At 59.0% G+C, this 14,596-nt stretch overlaps 1 protein-coding gene across 1 annotated transcript; it reads left to right on the forward strand.

Moving 5' to 3' along the window:
• LOC100091022 (zinc finger protein 263-like) lies at positions 1 to 12,031 on the forward strand. Its single transcript, XM_029072906.1, has 8 exons — positions 1 to 129; positions 2,599 to 3,093; positions 4,546 to 4,738; positions 5,362 to 5,453; positions 6,168 to 6,252; positions 8,415 to 8,806; positions 9,297 to 9,525; positions 11,084 to 12,031. The coding sequence occupies exons 1-8, from the start codon at positions 16 to 18 to the stop codon at positions 11,992 to 11,994; spliced, it is 2,511 nt and encodes an 836-aa protein (XP_028928739.1). The 5' UTR covers positions 1 to 15; the 3' UTR covers positions 11,995 to 12,031.
• The last annotated feature ends 2,565 nt before the right edge of the window (positions 12,032 to 14,596 follow it).

Consider the following 14,596-nt stretch of genomic DNA (forward strand, 5'->3'; position numbering starts at 1 on the left):
CCCCCCGCCGTTTCTATGGCAACAAGCAGAGCCGGATGTAGTGCGGCCCGGAGCCTTTCGGGAAATGTAGTCCGGGCGGCCCAACTGCGCATGTCCGGCAGAGCGAGCGGCCTCGACTCCGGGCCGGAGGTGAGGGGGCGCGGAGCGGGGGGCCCTGGGCGGGAACGGGAGCGCCTGCGGGGGACTGGCCGGCAGGAATCGTCCCCGAAGGGCGAGGGTTGCGGGAAAGGCGGACGACTTCACCCTCAGTCCCGAGGCCGGAGGGGAGAAGTCACCGCCTACGCAATCAAGCGCTCCCGGGGGAAGCGCGATGGAAGGGCGGACGCTCAGTCAATCATCGTCCGTCTCCGTGGCAACCAGCCGGGGCAAGGCCCCCGCCCGTCTCCAGCGTCACCATGGCAGCCGGGGGGGGGGGCCGCGAGGTCTTCTGGGAATTGTAGTTCCCGGGCGGGAGTGTGGCGCGAGGGCTGCTGGGAGTTGTTGGCCAGTCAGCAGGGGGAGCGGGGCTGGTGGAAGCGCTTAGGCCAGTGTCCTGCACGTAGTAAGCGCTCGATAAATACCACTGAATTGAATGAATGGAGGAGGTGGGCTGGAGTGATGATGGAGAAGGGGAGATAATGAAAAGCTGCATTGCCTAATGAGATTGCATTGAGAAGCAGCGGGGCTCAGTGGTAAGAGCAGGGGCTTGGGAGGCCGAGGTCGTGGGTTCTAATCCCGCCTCCGCCACCCGGCAGCTGTGTGACTTTGGGCAAGCCGTTTCACTTCTCTGGACCTCAGTGACCTCAGCTGGAAAATGGGGGTGAAGACTGTGAGCCCCACGTGGGACCACCTCATCACCTTATAATAATAATGTTGGTATTTGTTAAGCGCTTACTATGTGCAGAGCACTGTTCTAAGCGCTGGGGTAGACACAAAGGAATCAGGTTGTCCCACGTGGGGCTTACAGTCTTAATCCCCATTTTACAGATGAGGTCACTGAGGCACAGAGAAGTGAAGTGACTCGCCCACAGTCACACAGCTGACAAGTGGCAGAGCCGGGATTCGAACCCATGACCTCTGACTCCAAAGCCCGGGCTCTTTCCACTGAGCCACGCTGCTTCTCTGACCCTCCAGGGCTTAGAACGGTGCTTTGCACATAGTAAGCGCTTAACAAATACCATCATTATTATTATTAATAATGGTAGAGCACGGGTCTGGAAGAGTGAAGGCCCTGAGTTCTAATTTCAGCTCCACCACTTACCAGCTGTGTCCCTTTGGGCAACTCAGTTAATAATAATTAGGGTATTTGTCAAGTGCTCACTATGTGCCAACCACTGTTCTAAGCGCTTTTCTTATGGTATTTGTTAAGCGCTTACTATGTGTCAGGCATTGTACTAAGCGCTGGGTTGGATGCAAGCAAATCAGGTTGGACCCATTCTCTGTCCCACGTGGGGCTCGCAGTCTCAATCCCCATTTTACAGATGAGGTCAGTGAGGCACTAAGAAGTGAAGTGACTTGCCCAAGATCACACAGCAGACAGATGGCGGAGACGGGATTAGAACCCATGACCTTCTGACGGCCAAGCCCGGGCTCTATCCACCACGCCGTGCTGCTTCTATAACCTTCCTGCGCTTCAGTTGTGTCAACTGAAAAATGGGGATTAATACTGAGCCCCGTGTGGGGCAGAGATTGTGTTCAACCTGATTAGCGTGTATCGACCCCATTGCCTGACTCATAGGAAGCCCTTTACAGATGCCATTAGAAAACAGACGAAAAAATCCAGATAATCTGTCCCCGCAACCCAAGGCATCTTGGGGTTGGGATCCCAGCTCGGCCACTTGTCAGCTGTGTGACTTTGGGCAAGTCACTTAACTTCTCGGTGCCTCAGTTACCTCATCTGTAAAATGGGGATTAAGACCGTGAGCCCCACGTGGGACGACCTGATTCCCCTGTGTCTACCCCAGCGCTTAGAACAGTGCTCGGCACATAGTAAGCGCTTAACAAATACCAACATTAATTTCCAGGAACGTCAGGAAATGATTCCACTCGGAGCCCCCAACTTTGCTTTTCCCTTCCTCCTCCTCCCTTCCTTTTCCTGAAGCTTCTTATTTCTGACACTTCAGACCCCCAGATCTAGCCCCTGTGAGGTCCTGGGATCAGAGGGAAGAAAAAAAAAAACAACTTCAAGAGGCGGCTGTTGAGGAGTAAAAAGAAGGGTGTCTGTGGACTCTGAAAGAATAATAATAATAATAATTGTGGCATTTGTTAAGCACTAACTCTGTGCCAGGCACTGTACTGAGCGCTGGGGTAGATCGAGGATAATCAGGTTGTCCCACGTGGGGCTCACAGTCTCCAGCCCCATTTTACAGATGAGGTAACTTAGGCCCGGAGAAGTGACCTGTCCGAGGTCACACAGCAGAGAAGTTGCGGAACCGGGATGACGACCCGCGACCTCCCGAGTCCCGGGCCGCTCCATCGTGTCGGAAGAGCAGTGGGTCCGTGATCCCATCGAGGCCCCTCGGGCTGAAAGGGGGGGATTGAGGCGGTTCTGTCACGGGCCGCCTTCCGACAGCCGGTTGTCTCCTCCTCCTCCTCCTCCTCCTCCTCCTCTTCCGTTAGACTCCCTCGCGAGAAGCTCCTCAGGGAGAGGGAGAACCTGAGGCCCGGAGGCCAGGCCCCAGCGGAGCGAAGCCCCAGCCGAGTCAGATGATGCCTGCGGCCCTGGGCCCCCTCATCCTGGCTCCTCCGGAGCAGGAGGGGCCCCCGATGGGGAGGCTGGAGGAGGAAGCCCCCCGCTGGAGTCAGGAAGCCAGCCCGAGAGGAGGCCCCCCGGCCCCGGAGGTCTCCCACCAGCGCTTCAGGCAGTTCCGCTACCAGGATTCCGCCGGGCCGCACGAGGCCCTGGGCCGGCTCCGGGAGCTGTGCCGCCAGTGGCTGCGGCCGGACCGGCACACCAAGGAGCAGATCCTGGAGCTGCTGGTGCTGGAGCAGTTCCTCACCGTCCTGCCCGCCGACATCCAGACTTGGGTGCGGGAACAGAATCCCGAGAGTGGCGAAGAGGCCGTGACCCTCGTGGAGGACTTAGAGAGGGAGCCCAAGAAGCTGATGCGCTGGGTAAGGCGGGCGAGCGGGGTTGGGGTGACAGAGGAAAGAGCGATGATGACTGAGGTGTCCGTTACGGGTTTACCGTGTGTCGGGCACTGTACTAAGCGCCGGGTTGGATGCAGTCAGAGAGGAAAGCGAGAGGACCGAGGGCCTGGGGGGAGGTGGCAGAAGGGACCTTGGAAGCCCTGCGAGGGCGGGGTTCTTGCCTACCGAATTAGGGAAGCAGCGTGGCCCAGTGGATAGAGCACAGTCCCGGGAGTCAGAAGGACCCGGGTTCTAATCCCCGCTCCACCACTTGCCTGCTGGGTGACCTCGGGCAAGTCACTTCTCTTCTCTGGGCCCCGTTTCCCTCATCTGTAAAGTGGGATTAAAACTGTGAGCCCCGTGTGGGTCAGGGTTGTGTCCAACCTGATTAGCTTCTGTATACCCCAGCGCTTAGAACAGTGCTGAACACATAGTAAACACTTAACAAATACCATCATCATTGTTAATTCTCTTGTTTGGTGATCTCCCGGCCGCTTAGTACAGCGTTCCGCACCCAGTCAAAGCTCAATAAATAGCACCGATTGGAGAAGGGAAGGCTCCACAATTCCCTACTACACCAGGTACGGACTCTTCCTCGATAATAATGTGTATGATGTGCCCAGCAGTGCGCAAAGCACTGTGCTGAGGGCTGGGGAGAATTTGTGGCTGTCAATTCCACCTCCTCTCTCACCCAGTAATAACGATGGTGCATGTTAAGCGCTTACTATGTTCCAAACGCTGTACTAAGTGCGAGGGTAATAATAACAACAATTGGGGCATTGGTTAAGCGCTTATTGTGTGTCAGGCACTGTCGTAGCGTGGCTTAGTGGAAAGAGCACGAGCTTGGGAGTCAGAGGTCGTGGGTTCAAATCCCGGATCCGCTGCTTGTCAGCTGTATGACCTTGGGCAAGTCACTTCTCTGTGCTCATCTGTAAAATGGGGATGAAGGCTGTGAGCCCTACGTGGGACAACCTGATTACCTTGTATCTACCCCAGCGCTTAGAACAGTACTTGGCACAAAGTAAGCACTGAACAAATACCAACATTATCATTATTATTAATAACCACAGGGGTGGATACAAGCAAATCAGGTTGGACACAGTCCCCGTCCCACATCGGGCTCACAGTCTCAACCTTCATTTTATAGATGAGGTAATTGAGGCCCAGAGAAGTGAGGTGATTTGCCCAAGGTCACCCCGCAGACACGTGGCAGCTACAAGTTAATCAGGTTGGACAGAGGGGCGGGGGTCCCAGGCTAAGGGGGAGAAGGCCAGACCCAGTGGGGACGGTTAGGGTTTGATTCCCCCCGACTCAACACCACGACCCCCTACATCCCTGGAACTTGTGTCCTGAAATCCCCCCTTCCCCCCGACCTTTGGATTTTAACTCCGACATCCCCGGGCTCTGCAGTAACAGGGGACAGGGGGTTTTCCGCAGGTCACAGTTCAGGTGCAGGGCCGAGAGGTTCTCTTGGAGACGATGGATTCGTCCAGTTTCCCTCTGGACCCGGAGGAGCCCCAACCCGAAGGCCTGTCGCCGGAGCGGGGCCCCCCAGGCCCGCCACCCGGCCCCCAGGACCAGCTGAGTCGCAGCATAAAAGAGGAGGAGCCTGACATCCTGCAGGAGAGCGGTAAACGGCAGAAATGAATTTGGGGAGAGGGGGCCGGGCGGGAGGGTCAGGGGGAGGGGACTCCGGGACGGGTGGCGGGCTCAGCTTTAGGTTGGTTCATTCATTCAGGCGTATTTACGGAGCGCTTACTCTGTGCAGAGCACTGGACTAAGCGCTTGGGAGAGGACAACAGAACAGCAGACGCGTTCTTTTCCGCCAAAGTGCTAAACTTCCTGGCATCCGGGGATGGAACTGGTCCCTGAGGGAGTGGAAGGCAGACTCCTCCTCCTTCCTCCCCGAAATCAGAAAGGTGGAATTTAGGTGTGAGGGGGGATCGTTGCGACGGGTCACCGGGGTGGCCGGAGAGGGGATCGGCCAGTCAGCGGTATTTATCCAGCACTTGCTTGTGTGCAGAGCACTGTGCCAAACCCCTGGGAGAGGACAGAGTTGGTAGACACGTCCCCTATGCAGAAGGAGTTTCCAGGCTAGAGGGGGAGACCGACAAAAAGAGAAATAAATCAGTTAGGGGTGGCGGGGGAGGTGTTAGCACCCGGCACGCCCGGGGCCGGGGGCCGGCTGTGATTAGAAGGGGAGCCCGGGGGTGGTCCAGAGTCCTCGCCGAACCCCCCTCGCCTCTGTCTCAGCTCTTCGTGCACCTCAACTTCCAGTCTTGCCCGAGGAGCGAAGCACCAGAGACCGGGAGGCGGCTTCTTCGCTGCTCCCAGTCGGGGCTCAGGTGAGCTGCAGTGCTGCCTTGTCCTCTTCTCTCTGAGACTCGCCCTTTGGCTACTTTCTCCTTTCACGGTCGTGAGAAGCCGTGCGGCGTAGTAGATAGAGCCCGGGCCTGGGAGTCAGAAAGTCGTGGGTTCGAATCCCGGCTCTGCCCCGTGTCTGCTGTATAACCTTGAGCAGGTCACGTCACTTCTCTGGGCCTCAGTTACCTCAACCGTCAAACGGGAATCGAGACCGGGAGCCCCACGTGGGGCAGGGACGCTGTGTCCAACCCGAATTGCTTGTATCCACCCCAGCGCTCAGTACAGTGCCCGGCACAAAACAGGCCCTTAACAAATCCGGTAATTAATAATAATGATAATAATAATGTTGGTATTTGTTAAGCGCTTACTACGTGCAGTGCACTGTCCTAAGCGCTGGGGGAGATGGTGTGTCCCACGTGAGGCTCAGTCTTAATCCCCATTTTACAGATGAGGCAACTGAGGCCCAGAGAAGTGAAATGACGTGCCCACAGTCACACAGCTGACAAGTGGCAAATCATTATCCCCTCAACAGCGGCGGAAGGTTCGGGGAGCCAGGCCCCCGCCGCCAGCTCCTGCCTCCCGGGCTGGGGTGGGAGGTCGCCGAAAGCGCATCCGGTGGAGCGTGGTGGGCGGGAGGGAGCCGGGCCGGAGGGGACGGGGGAGCTTTCGGATGGTAACCGCGTCCTCCCTCCCAGGAGCAGTGGGAGCAGCCGGACCCCGCTCCGGGCGCGCTCTTCGGGGACGTCGTGTGGGAGGACGCCGGGACCGCGGCCGCGCTAGGTAAGGGCCCCGTCTGCAGACGGTCAGAGCCTGGGGGACGCCTCGGCCCGATGCCCCGAGGCTTACAGGGGAGGGGGAAGGCCTCGCCCCGAAGTCCTGAGGACGAACGAGGCGGGAGGCAGAGAGGGAGCCCCCTGCCCCGGAGGAGGAGGAAGGGAATGAAGCGAGGGATAGTAGAAGCAGCAGTCAGCCATTCCCATTTATCGAGCGCTTTCTGTACGCACGGGATCTCAGCCACCCATCCTCTCTGTTCCTCTGAGCTCGAGTCCCTGGAGATCGTAAGCTCGCTGCGGGCGGGGAATGGGTCTCTTTATTGTTGTGGTCTCCCAAGCGCTTAGTACGGTGGTCTGCGGGCAGTAAGCGCTCAATAAGTAGAGGCAACTGACCGACTCCCAGACCCGGACTCTTTCCGCTAGGCCACGCAGCTTCTCTGAAATCATGAACCCTGTGAGGGACGGCGGCTACGGCTGCTTTGACGATCTTCTGTCCACCCCGGCACCTTGTGGGCGGGGAAGGTGCCTGCCTACTCCGTTGTATTATACTCTCTCAAGTGCTCAGTCAGTGCTCTGTACAGGCTGAGTGCTCAGTAAATGCCGTCGGTTGAGTGATTTGTTCGGCACACGATCGCCTAGTAAACGGTATTGTCATTAATAAATTAGCGGACGGAGGTCGGGCCTGAGAGTCAGAAGGGCGTGGGTTCTGATCCCGGCCCTGCCACGTGTCTGCTGTGACCTTGAGCAAGTCACTTCACTTCTCCGTGCCTCAGCACCCTCACCTGTAAAATGGGGATTAGGACTGGGAGCACCACGTGGGGCCCGGACCGCGTCCGACGCGATTAGCCCGCATCTGTCCCAGTGCTTAGCACGGTGCCTAACGCATCGGACGCGCTTAACAAATGCCGTAAAAAAAAAAAAAAGTGTTCGGAAGAGGTACAAAAGTGATGTTAAGGGGTGGAAAACAGGTCCGTCGGTGGCGTAGGTGATCCCGTAACTGTCCCCGAATGTGTGAAGGTAAGCCTGTTGGGGACAGAGGATGTGTCTGCTTATTGTTATATTGTACTCTCCCAAGTGCTTAGTCCAGCGCTCTGCACCCAATAAGCATGAATAAATATAACTGAATGAATGAATGAATGAAGGGTTTTCAGTGAGAAGGACCAAATGAGGAAACAGGCCGTAGTTACAGCGAGAGAGCGTTCAGTCGGACGGAGGGTAGATAGGGTTTCCCGGCAGTGACATTCCAGGGGATAGAGCACCGGAATGGGCTTCAGGAGAGGTGGCGGGGCGTCGGTGTGATCGAAGAATGTCTGGCCGTCGGTCCCGGGCGGCCTCTCGAGGTGCCGTCTGTGTGAGGCCGGGGACCGGGCTGGCGGCCGTTGTGGAGAGCAAGCAGGCCCCTGACCTCCTTCTCCCTCCCTGGGCCGCGTAGTGTGTAAAGTCGCTGTGGCTTCGAGGGTCCGGGGGTCTGGGGGAGCGGCTGGCCGGATCCCCGCTCTGGGTGGGAGGCAGCAGGTCCCCGTGGAGGTGGGGTGACCCTGAGTCCCCTCCCTCCGGAGCCCGCAAACTCCTCACTTCATGAGAAGCGGCACGGCCTACTGGAAAGAGCCCTGGCCTGGGAGCCGGAGGATCTAGGTTCTAATCCGTGCTCCGTGACCTTGGGCAAGTCACTGCTTCTCCGCGCCTCCGATTCCTCATCCGTAAAATGGGGCCGCAGTATCCGTTCTCCTTCCTGCTTCCGTCGCGCTTCTCGTGCGGCATCGGGACTGTGTCCGCCTCGATTATCTTGGACCTTCCCCAGCTCTTCAGATAGCGCCTGACACGTAGTAAGCACTTAATAAATACCTCTATTATTATTATCGTTATTATTACTAATAACAGTAGTAGTATTCCTACTATACCAGTACACGCGTCACCCTGACGTGTTCCCCTTATTCATCTCCCCCTCCCGGCCCCACGGCACTTGTGCCCGTATCTGCAATTTAATTTTTTTATTTTCGTGTCTGTCTCCCTCTAGACCGTACGCTCGTTGCTGGCGGGGAAGGCGTCAGTTACGTTGTTATACCGTCCTCTCCCAGGCACTTAGCACGGTCCTCTGCACACGGTAAGCGCTCAGTAAATAGGATCGTCTGACTGAATGACTTCCGTTTCCCCTCTGTCCTTCCCCAGTTCCCAAACCGGACCCGGTGGTCGCGATGGGCCGAGGAGATGAGCCGTGGGGCCCTGATCTTCACGAGCCCGAAGAGCGAGGGGGCCTGAGGGGCACCGGCACAGGTGAGGAGGTGGAAATGAGGAAACCCTCCGGAACTCCCGCTTCCCGACCCCGGTCCCTGCCGTCAATTCCCCCTTCTCCCCGTGCCCTCCGCCTTCTCCACGCCCGGGCCCCCATCGGTCTTCACCGACTCCCGGGGGGTCAGAGAACGGCTCCCCCACCCCCCTGGATCGATCGATCGACCGGTAGTATTGATCGAGCCCCTACTGCGTGCAGAGCACTGACCCGGCGAGTAACAGTCGAAATCCGCAGACCTTATCCGCTGCCCCTCATTCGTTCATTCAGTTGTGTTTATTGAGCGCTTACTGTGTGCAGAGCACTTTACTGAGCGCTTGGGAGAGTACAGAGGAACAATAAACACACATTCCTTGCCCACGACGAGCTTCCAGTCTAGAGGAGGAGACAGATGCTAATAGAAATAAATGACAGCCACGGATATAAGTGCTGGGGATGAATAAAGGGAGCAAGTCAGGGTGACGCAGAAGGGAGCGGGAGAAGAGGAAAGGAGGGCTTAGGCGGGGAAGGCCTCTTGGAGGAGGTGGGTCTTCAATAAGGCCCTGAAGCGGGGGAGAGTCATCGTCCGTCAGGTAGGAGGGAGGGCGTTCCGGGCCAGAGGCGGGACGTGGGCGAGAGGTCGGCGGGCAGAGAGGCGAGATGGAGGCAGAGCGAGAAGCTTAGCGTTAGCGGAGCCGGCAGTCCAGCCGGGGGGACGGGCGGCCCGAGGCAGGCGAGACGCGGGCTGGGCCCCGCCTGGCTCCAAGCCGGCCACTTCGGCCCAGAGCGGCCCCTGCGTCCGAGCCAGCCGCGGATGCAGCTCCAGCGGACCCCGGGCTCGCGGCGACCCTGAGCGCAGCGGCGCGCGGGGGGTTCCTGAATGTATCCGCAGGTGGCTCGGAGCCAGGAAGGAGCCGCCGCGGCTGGAAGTGAGCCCGCCCTCCTGGGCTGTAAAATCTCACCGCCCCCCAGCTCTTCGCGGTCGGCCCAGCCCTCAGACAGTTGCCAAAAGGGGTAAGTGGCCAGTGGGGCCCAGAGACCCCGTCCCCCTTCCCCCGGGCCCTACACCCCCGCTGCCCGTCCCAGGAAACGACCCTCAAGTCCCCTCGGTCACGAGTCCCCACGCCTCTCTCCACCTGGTCCCCCCGCACTCCTGCCCCGGGCTGAATCACGGTCGGGGGAGGTGGGAGTTGGAGCCCTGGCCCGGTCCCGTGGTAAGCAGCACAGCCGAGAGGATAGAGCCCGCCGCCTGGGAATCCGAAGGACCTGGGTTCCAATCCCCGCTCTGCCACGTGTCTGCCGCCTGACCTCGGACAGGCCACCTCACTTCTCAGGGCCTCGGTGACCTCATCTGGAAAACGGGGATTAAGACTGTGTCCCTGCGGGACAGGGACTGCGTCCAACCTGATTTGCTTGTGTCCACCCCAGTGCTTAGAACACGGTCTCCACCCGTGAAGCTCACGGTCTCCATCCCCATTTTCCAGATGAGGTCACTGAGGCCCAGAGAAGTGAAGTGACTTCCCCAAGATCACCCAGTAGACAAGTGGCGGGGCCAGGATTAAAACCCAGGCCCTTCTGCTTCCCGTTTCCGGGCTCCGTCGGCTAGGCCGGGCTCCTCCGGTGGGTCGAGAGAACGCTCCTCAGTACCCGAACGGCATTCTCTCGTGAACGTGTTGCGGCAGTCTGTGTTTTGGGACGGCCGAGGGCGTCGTGTTTTCATCGGCGATTAGGGAAACGGAGCAGGAGGAATAATGATTACTGTGGGGTTGGGCGCCTACGACGGGCCGAGTCCCGGGGCGGATTTAAGACAGTCGGATCAGACCCAGTCCCTGTCCCCTAAGGGATTCACAGCCTCAGTGGATGGGAGAGCGGATATTTAATCCCCAGTTTACAGGGGAGGCGGCTGAGGCACAGAGACCTGAAGCGACTTCCCCAGGGTCACCCAGCAGGCAGTCGGATTAGCTGGAACGAGAACTCAGGTCTCCCAACTCCCAGTGCTCTCTTTCCACTAGGCCAGAGATTCTCCAAGAATTACGGTGCCGATAACGGTTGACGGTGTGGGACGGTAGCCTTCGGTGCAGACTCTCTCGTAGCCGGTCAAGCGGTCAGTGGTATTTACGGAGTGCTCTCTCTGTGCAGAGCACTGTACTAAGCCTCTGGGGGAGTATCCTATCTCCGTCTGACCGACGAGGAGACCCCTTCTGGACCGTCGGCTCCCTGTGGGCAGGGAACGTGCCCAGCGGTTCTGTTGCATTGTCCTTTCCCAAGCTCTACGTAGAGTGCCCTGCACACGGTAGGGGCTCAGTCGACGCCGTCGGTTGGGGGCGAAGCGACTCCTCTCAGGTCACCCGCCGAGACTCGAACCCGGGTCTCCCGGCTTTCGGCCCCGGGTCCTTTCCCCTAGACGGGCCCGCCCTCCCGTCGGAGTCGGCGCTCGGCGGATACCGCCGACCGGGGGACGGGGAAGTCGAGCGCCTCGCCCCGGGTCACCTCCCGGCCCCGCACTCGCCGCGCCCGCCCTCTAGCCGGACGCCCCGTGGTCGGTCACCGGGCTTTCTCTGTGTTCCTCCAGGAGCGGAGAGGGACGACCGCCAGGGAGGTCCCCCGAGGGAAGGCTGCGGGGCCTCCGGGGAGTCGCCCTTCCGGGGGGTCCCGGGAGGCCGCTCCCCCTCTGCCTACAAGGACGAGCCCGGGGGTCCCCCGGAGGGGAGCCCCGGCCCCCCGGCGGCGGCCCCCCGGGGCGAGGGGGAGCCGCCCCCCCGGCCGAGAGACCCCCCGGCGGCGGCCCCCGGCGGGGAGGGGGCCCACCGCTGCCCGGACTGCGGGAAGGGCTTCGGCCAGAAGTCCCAGCTGGTCCGCCACCAGCGGTCGCACTCCGGCGAGAAGCCCTACGGCTGCCCCAGCTGCGGGAAGGGCTTCATGTGGAAGACCCACCTGCGGGACCACCAGCGGACGCACACGGGAGAGCAGCCGTACGAGTGCCCCGTCTGCGGGAAGGGCTTCGGCTACAGCTCCAGCGTCACCGTCCACCTGCGCATCCACACGGGGGAGAAGCCCTACAAGTGCGCCGGCTGCGGGAAGGGCTACGGCGACCGCTCGGTCCTCCGGTACCACGAGCGGACCCACCTGCGGGAGAAGCCCTACAAGTGCGGGGACTGCGGCAAGGGGTTCAACGACCGCTCGGCCCTGCGCTACCATCAGAGGACCCACACCGGGGAGAAGCCCTACGAGTGCCCCGGCTGCGGGAAGGGCTTCAGCATGAGCTCCAACTTCTACCGGCACCTGCGCACCCACACCGGGGAGAAGCCCTACCGCTGCGGGGACTGCGGGAAGAGCTTCGGCGACCGCTCGGTGCTCTACTCCCACAGGAGGACCCACACGGGGGAGAAACCCTACAAGTGCCCCGGCTGCGGGAAGGCCTTCAGCAGGAGCTCCAACCAGAAGGCGCACACGAGAAATAAGTCCTGCAAGCAGGCCGGCTGATCCTCCCCCGACCGCCCCCCCCCCCCCCCCCCCCGCGTCACGGAGGGTCAGCCGACCTGGCGCTCCCCCGCCCCGGGGAGCCGGGCCCGACTCTCGGGGGTCCCCGGGGAAGAGGCCCTTCGGGGGCTTCTCCTCGCGGGGCGTCACCCGGCGGGGGGGGGCCTTCTCGTCCCCCTTCCCTCCCCCGGCTCGCCGCTCAACTAGGTATCGTCGGTATCGTTTCATTAAAGCCCCCCCGATTGACCCTCAGAGATGTTTCCCTCCTTTTTATTTCTTTCCCGCCCCGGTCCCGGGACGACTCGGGTTGGGGAGGAGATCCGCGGAGAGGGGGTCCGGGCCCTCGGGAAGAGGTAGGGCGACGCGGGCGGGAACGGATGACTCCGGGGGCGCGGGAGACGAAACCGGGACGCCGGAACGATCTCCCGTGCGCTCCCCGGCGCTCGGCACCGAGCCAGCGCTCGACGTACGTTGACGACGCTTGGGATGGAGAAAACGTGGGCGCCGACTTCGGCGGAAGGGGGGTGGGTCTCCGTCGCCGCCAACCTCTGGGAGGGCGTTCAGAGGGGCAGAGAGGGAAGTTTGGGAAAACGAGGGGGGTCTCCACTGGGACCTGTCCGGTCAACCGGGAGTCAGTGGTATTTACCGAGCGACTTTCGATCGGTTTTTATTGGCTGACTAGAGATTTGACAGTCTGTAGACCTTCAAGTGACTTGCCTAAGGCCACCTGGCAGACAAGTGGCAGAGCCAGGATTAGAGCCCAGGTCCTTCTGACCCCCAGGCCCACATGTAGGGAATACTCATTGCGTGCAGAGAATTGAACCACGGTCCCAGGAACACGGATGTTAATATTTGGAACGGAAAGGTGAATTCTGAGGGCTAGGGTGGTAGTAATCATTGTGGGTTCTGTCAGAGAGCTTTCCCTCAAGCACGGGGGTGATTGCCGGAAAATCGGACATGTAGTGGGCATCTATCGTACTCTTGCGAGCCCTTAGTACGTCTCTGTACGTGGTAAGCGTTCAATAAATGCCAGGGATTAATTGATTGAAAAACAAGGCCAAATGCAAGCCGGGATCATGGAAACTGCGGAGACTTCGAGACCCTAATTCCAGTGATTTTCAGGTGCAAGATCATCTCTCTCTTTTCTCTTCCCGCCCCGCTGCCACACTCCCTTTCACTGCTCATACTTTTCTGTCATTCTTCCCCACACCGTCGAGAGTTTTAGACTCATTATTTTCCCCTTCTCTCAGTGTCTTCCTGTCCTCATTGCATGTCTGGGGTGAGGTCTGGGCAACAGAATAGCGTGGGGAGGAAAAGAATGAAGAAAAAGCGATGCAATCGATGGTATTCGTTGAGCTCTTCCTGTGGGTGGAGGAGAATGGTACAGTAGAGTTGGTAGACACATTCTCCGCTCAGGGTGTAGAAGGGAAGATGGACATTAAAAGGAGGGATGGTGTCGAGGCTAGAGCACGGGCCTGGCAGCCAGAGGGTGCTGGGTTCTGATTCCCGCTCAGCCGCCTGTCCGCCGTGTGACCTTGAGCAAGGCACTTCACTTGTCTGGGCCTCAGTTATCTCATCGGGAAAACGGGGATTGAGATCGTGAGGAGGACAGGAAATGTGTCCAGCCTGATTTGCTTGTATCCACCCCAACGCTTCGTACAGTACCCGGCACGTAGTGAGCACTTAAATAGCAGATTATCATCTATAAATTATGAATTTTATCAACGTCTCCCTCCCCCTAGACTGTAAACTCGGACAAAGAAAGTGTCTTCCAACTGTGTTGTATTGAGCATGCAGTAATTGCTCAATAAATACCACTGATGATGATGATGATGACGATGACTAGGTAGTTAAGTGCTTTAGGCCTGAGACGGGGTTAATAGCAAGATCTTAAAGGTTTGATTCGATTAAGGGGTACGGCTCGGTGCGGGCTGTGAATCACTAAGCTAGATTCAACTCCTGTCTAGCCTCCGCTCCCTCCTGACTTGGTTTTTATTTGGTGTATTGCTCAGTGTTTGCAGCCACCTGGAAAATTAAGGCTTTTCTCTCATCACCGAAAAGCAGCGAGGCCTAGTGGCAAGAGCCCGGGCTTGGGAGTCAGAGGTCGTGGGTTCGAATCCCGACTCTGCCCCTTGTCAGCTGTGTGACTGTGGGCAAGTCACTTCACTTCTCTGGGCCTCAGTTCCCTCCTCTGTAAAACGGGGATGAAGACTGTGAGCCCCACGTGGGACAACCTCATCACCTTAGTGCTTGGCACATAGTAGGCGCTTAACAAAAACCATCATTTTTTAAGCGCTTAGGACAGTGCTCCGCACCTAGTAACTGCTCAATGCGTGGCTCAGGGGAAAGAGCCCGGGCTTGGGAGTCTGAGGTCATGGGTTCGAATCCCGACTCTGCCCCTCGTCAGCTGTGTGACTGTGGGCAAGTCACTTCACTTCTCTGGGCCTCAGTTCCCTCATCTGTAAAATGGGGATGAAGACTGGGAGCCTCACGTGGGACGACCTCATTCCCCTGTATCCACCCCAGCGCTTAGAACAGTGCTCTGCACGTAGTAAGCGCTTAACAAATACCAACGTTATTATTGAATGAAAAGAAAGGCCCGGCG

Source organism: Ornithorhynchus anatinus, chromosome 10, assembly GCF_004115215.2.
Source record: "Ornithorhynchus anatinus isolate Pmale09 chromosome 10, mOrnAna1.pri.v4, whole genome shotgun sequence".
Lineage (NCBI taxonomy): Eukaryota > Metazoa > Chordata > Mammalia > Monotremata > Ornithorhynchidae > Ornithorhynchus > Ornithorhynchus anatinus.

What these genes read in the sequence shown, in the direction of transcription:
- LOC100091022 (XM_029072906.1), top strand. Translation starts at nt 16, where the DNA reads ATGGCAACAAGCAGAGCCGGATGTAGTGCGGCCCGGAGCCTTTCGGGA. An exon ending in GCCTCGACTCCGGGCCGGAG is followed by an intron (nt 130 to 2,598) that starts GTGAGGGGGCGC and finishes CTCTTCCGTTAG; the next exon opens with ACTCCCTCGCGAGAAGCTCC. An exon ending in TGCTCCCAGTCGGGGCTCAG is followed by an intron (nt 5,454 to 6,167) that starts GTGAGCTGCAGT and finishes CCTCCCTCCCAG; the next exon opens with GAGCAGTGGGAGCAGCCGGA.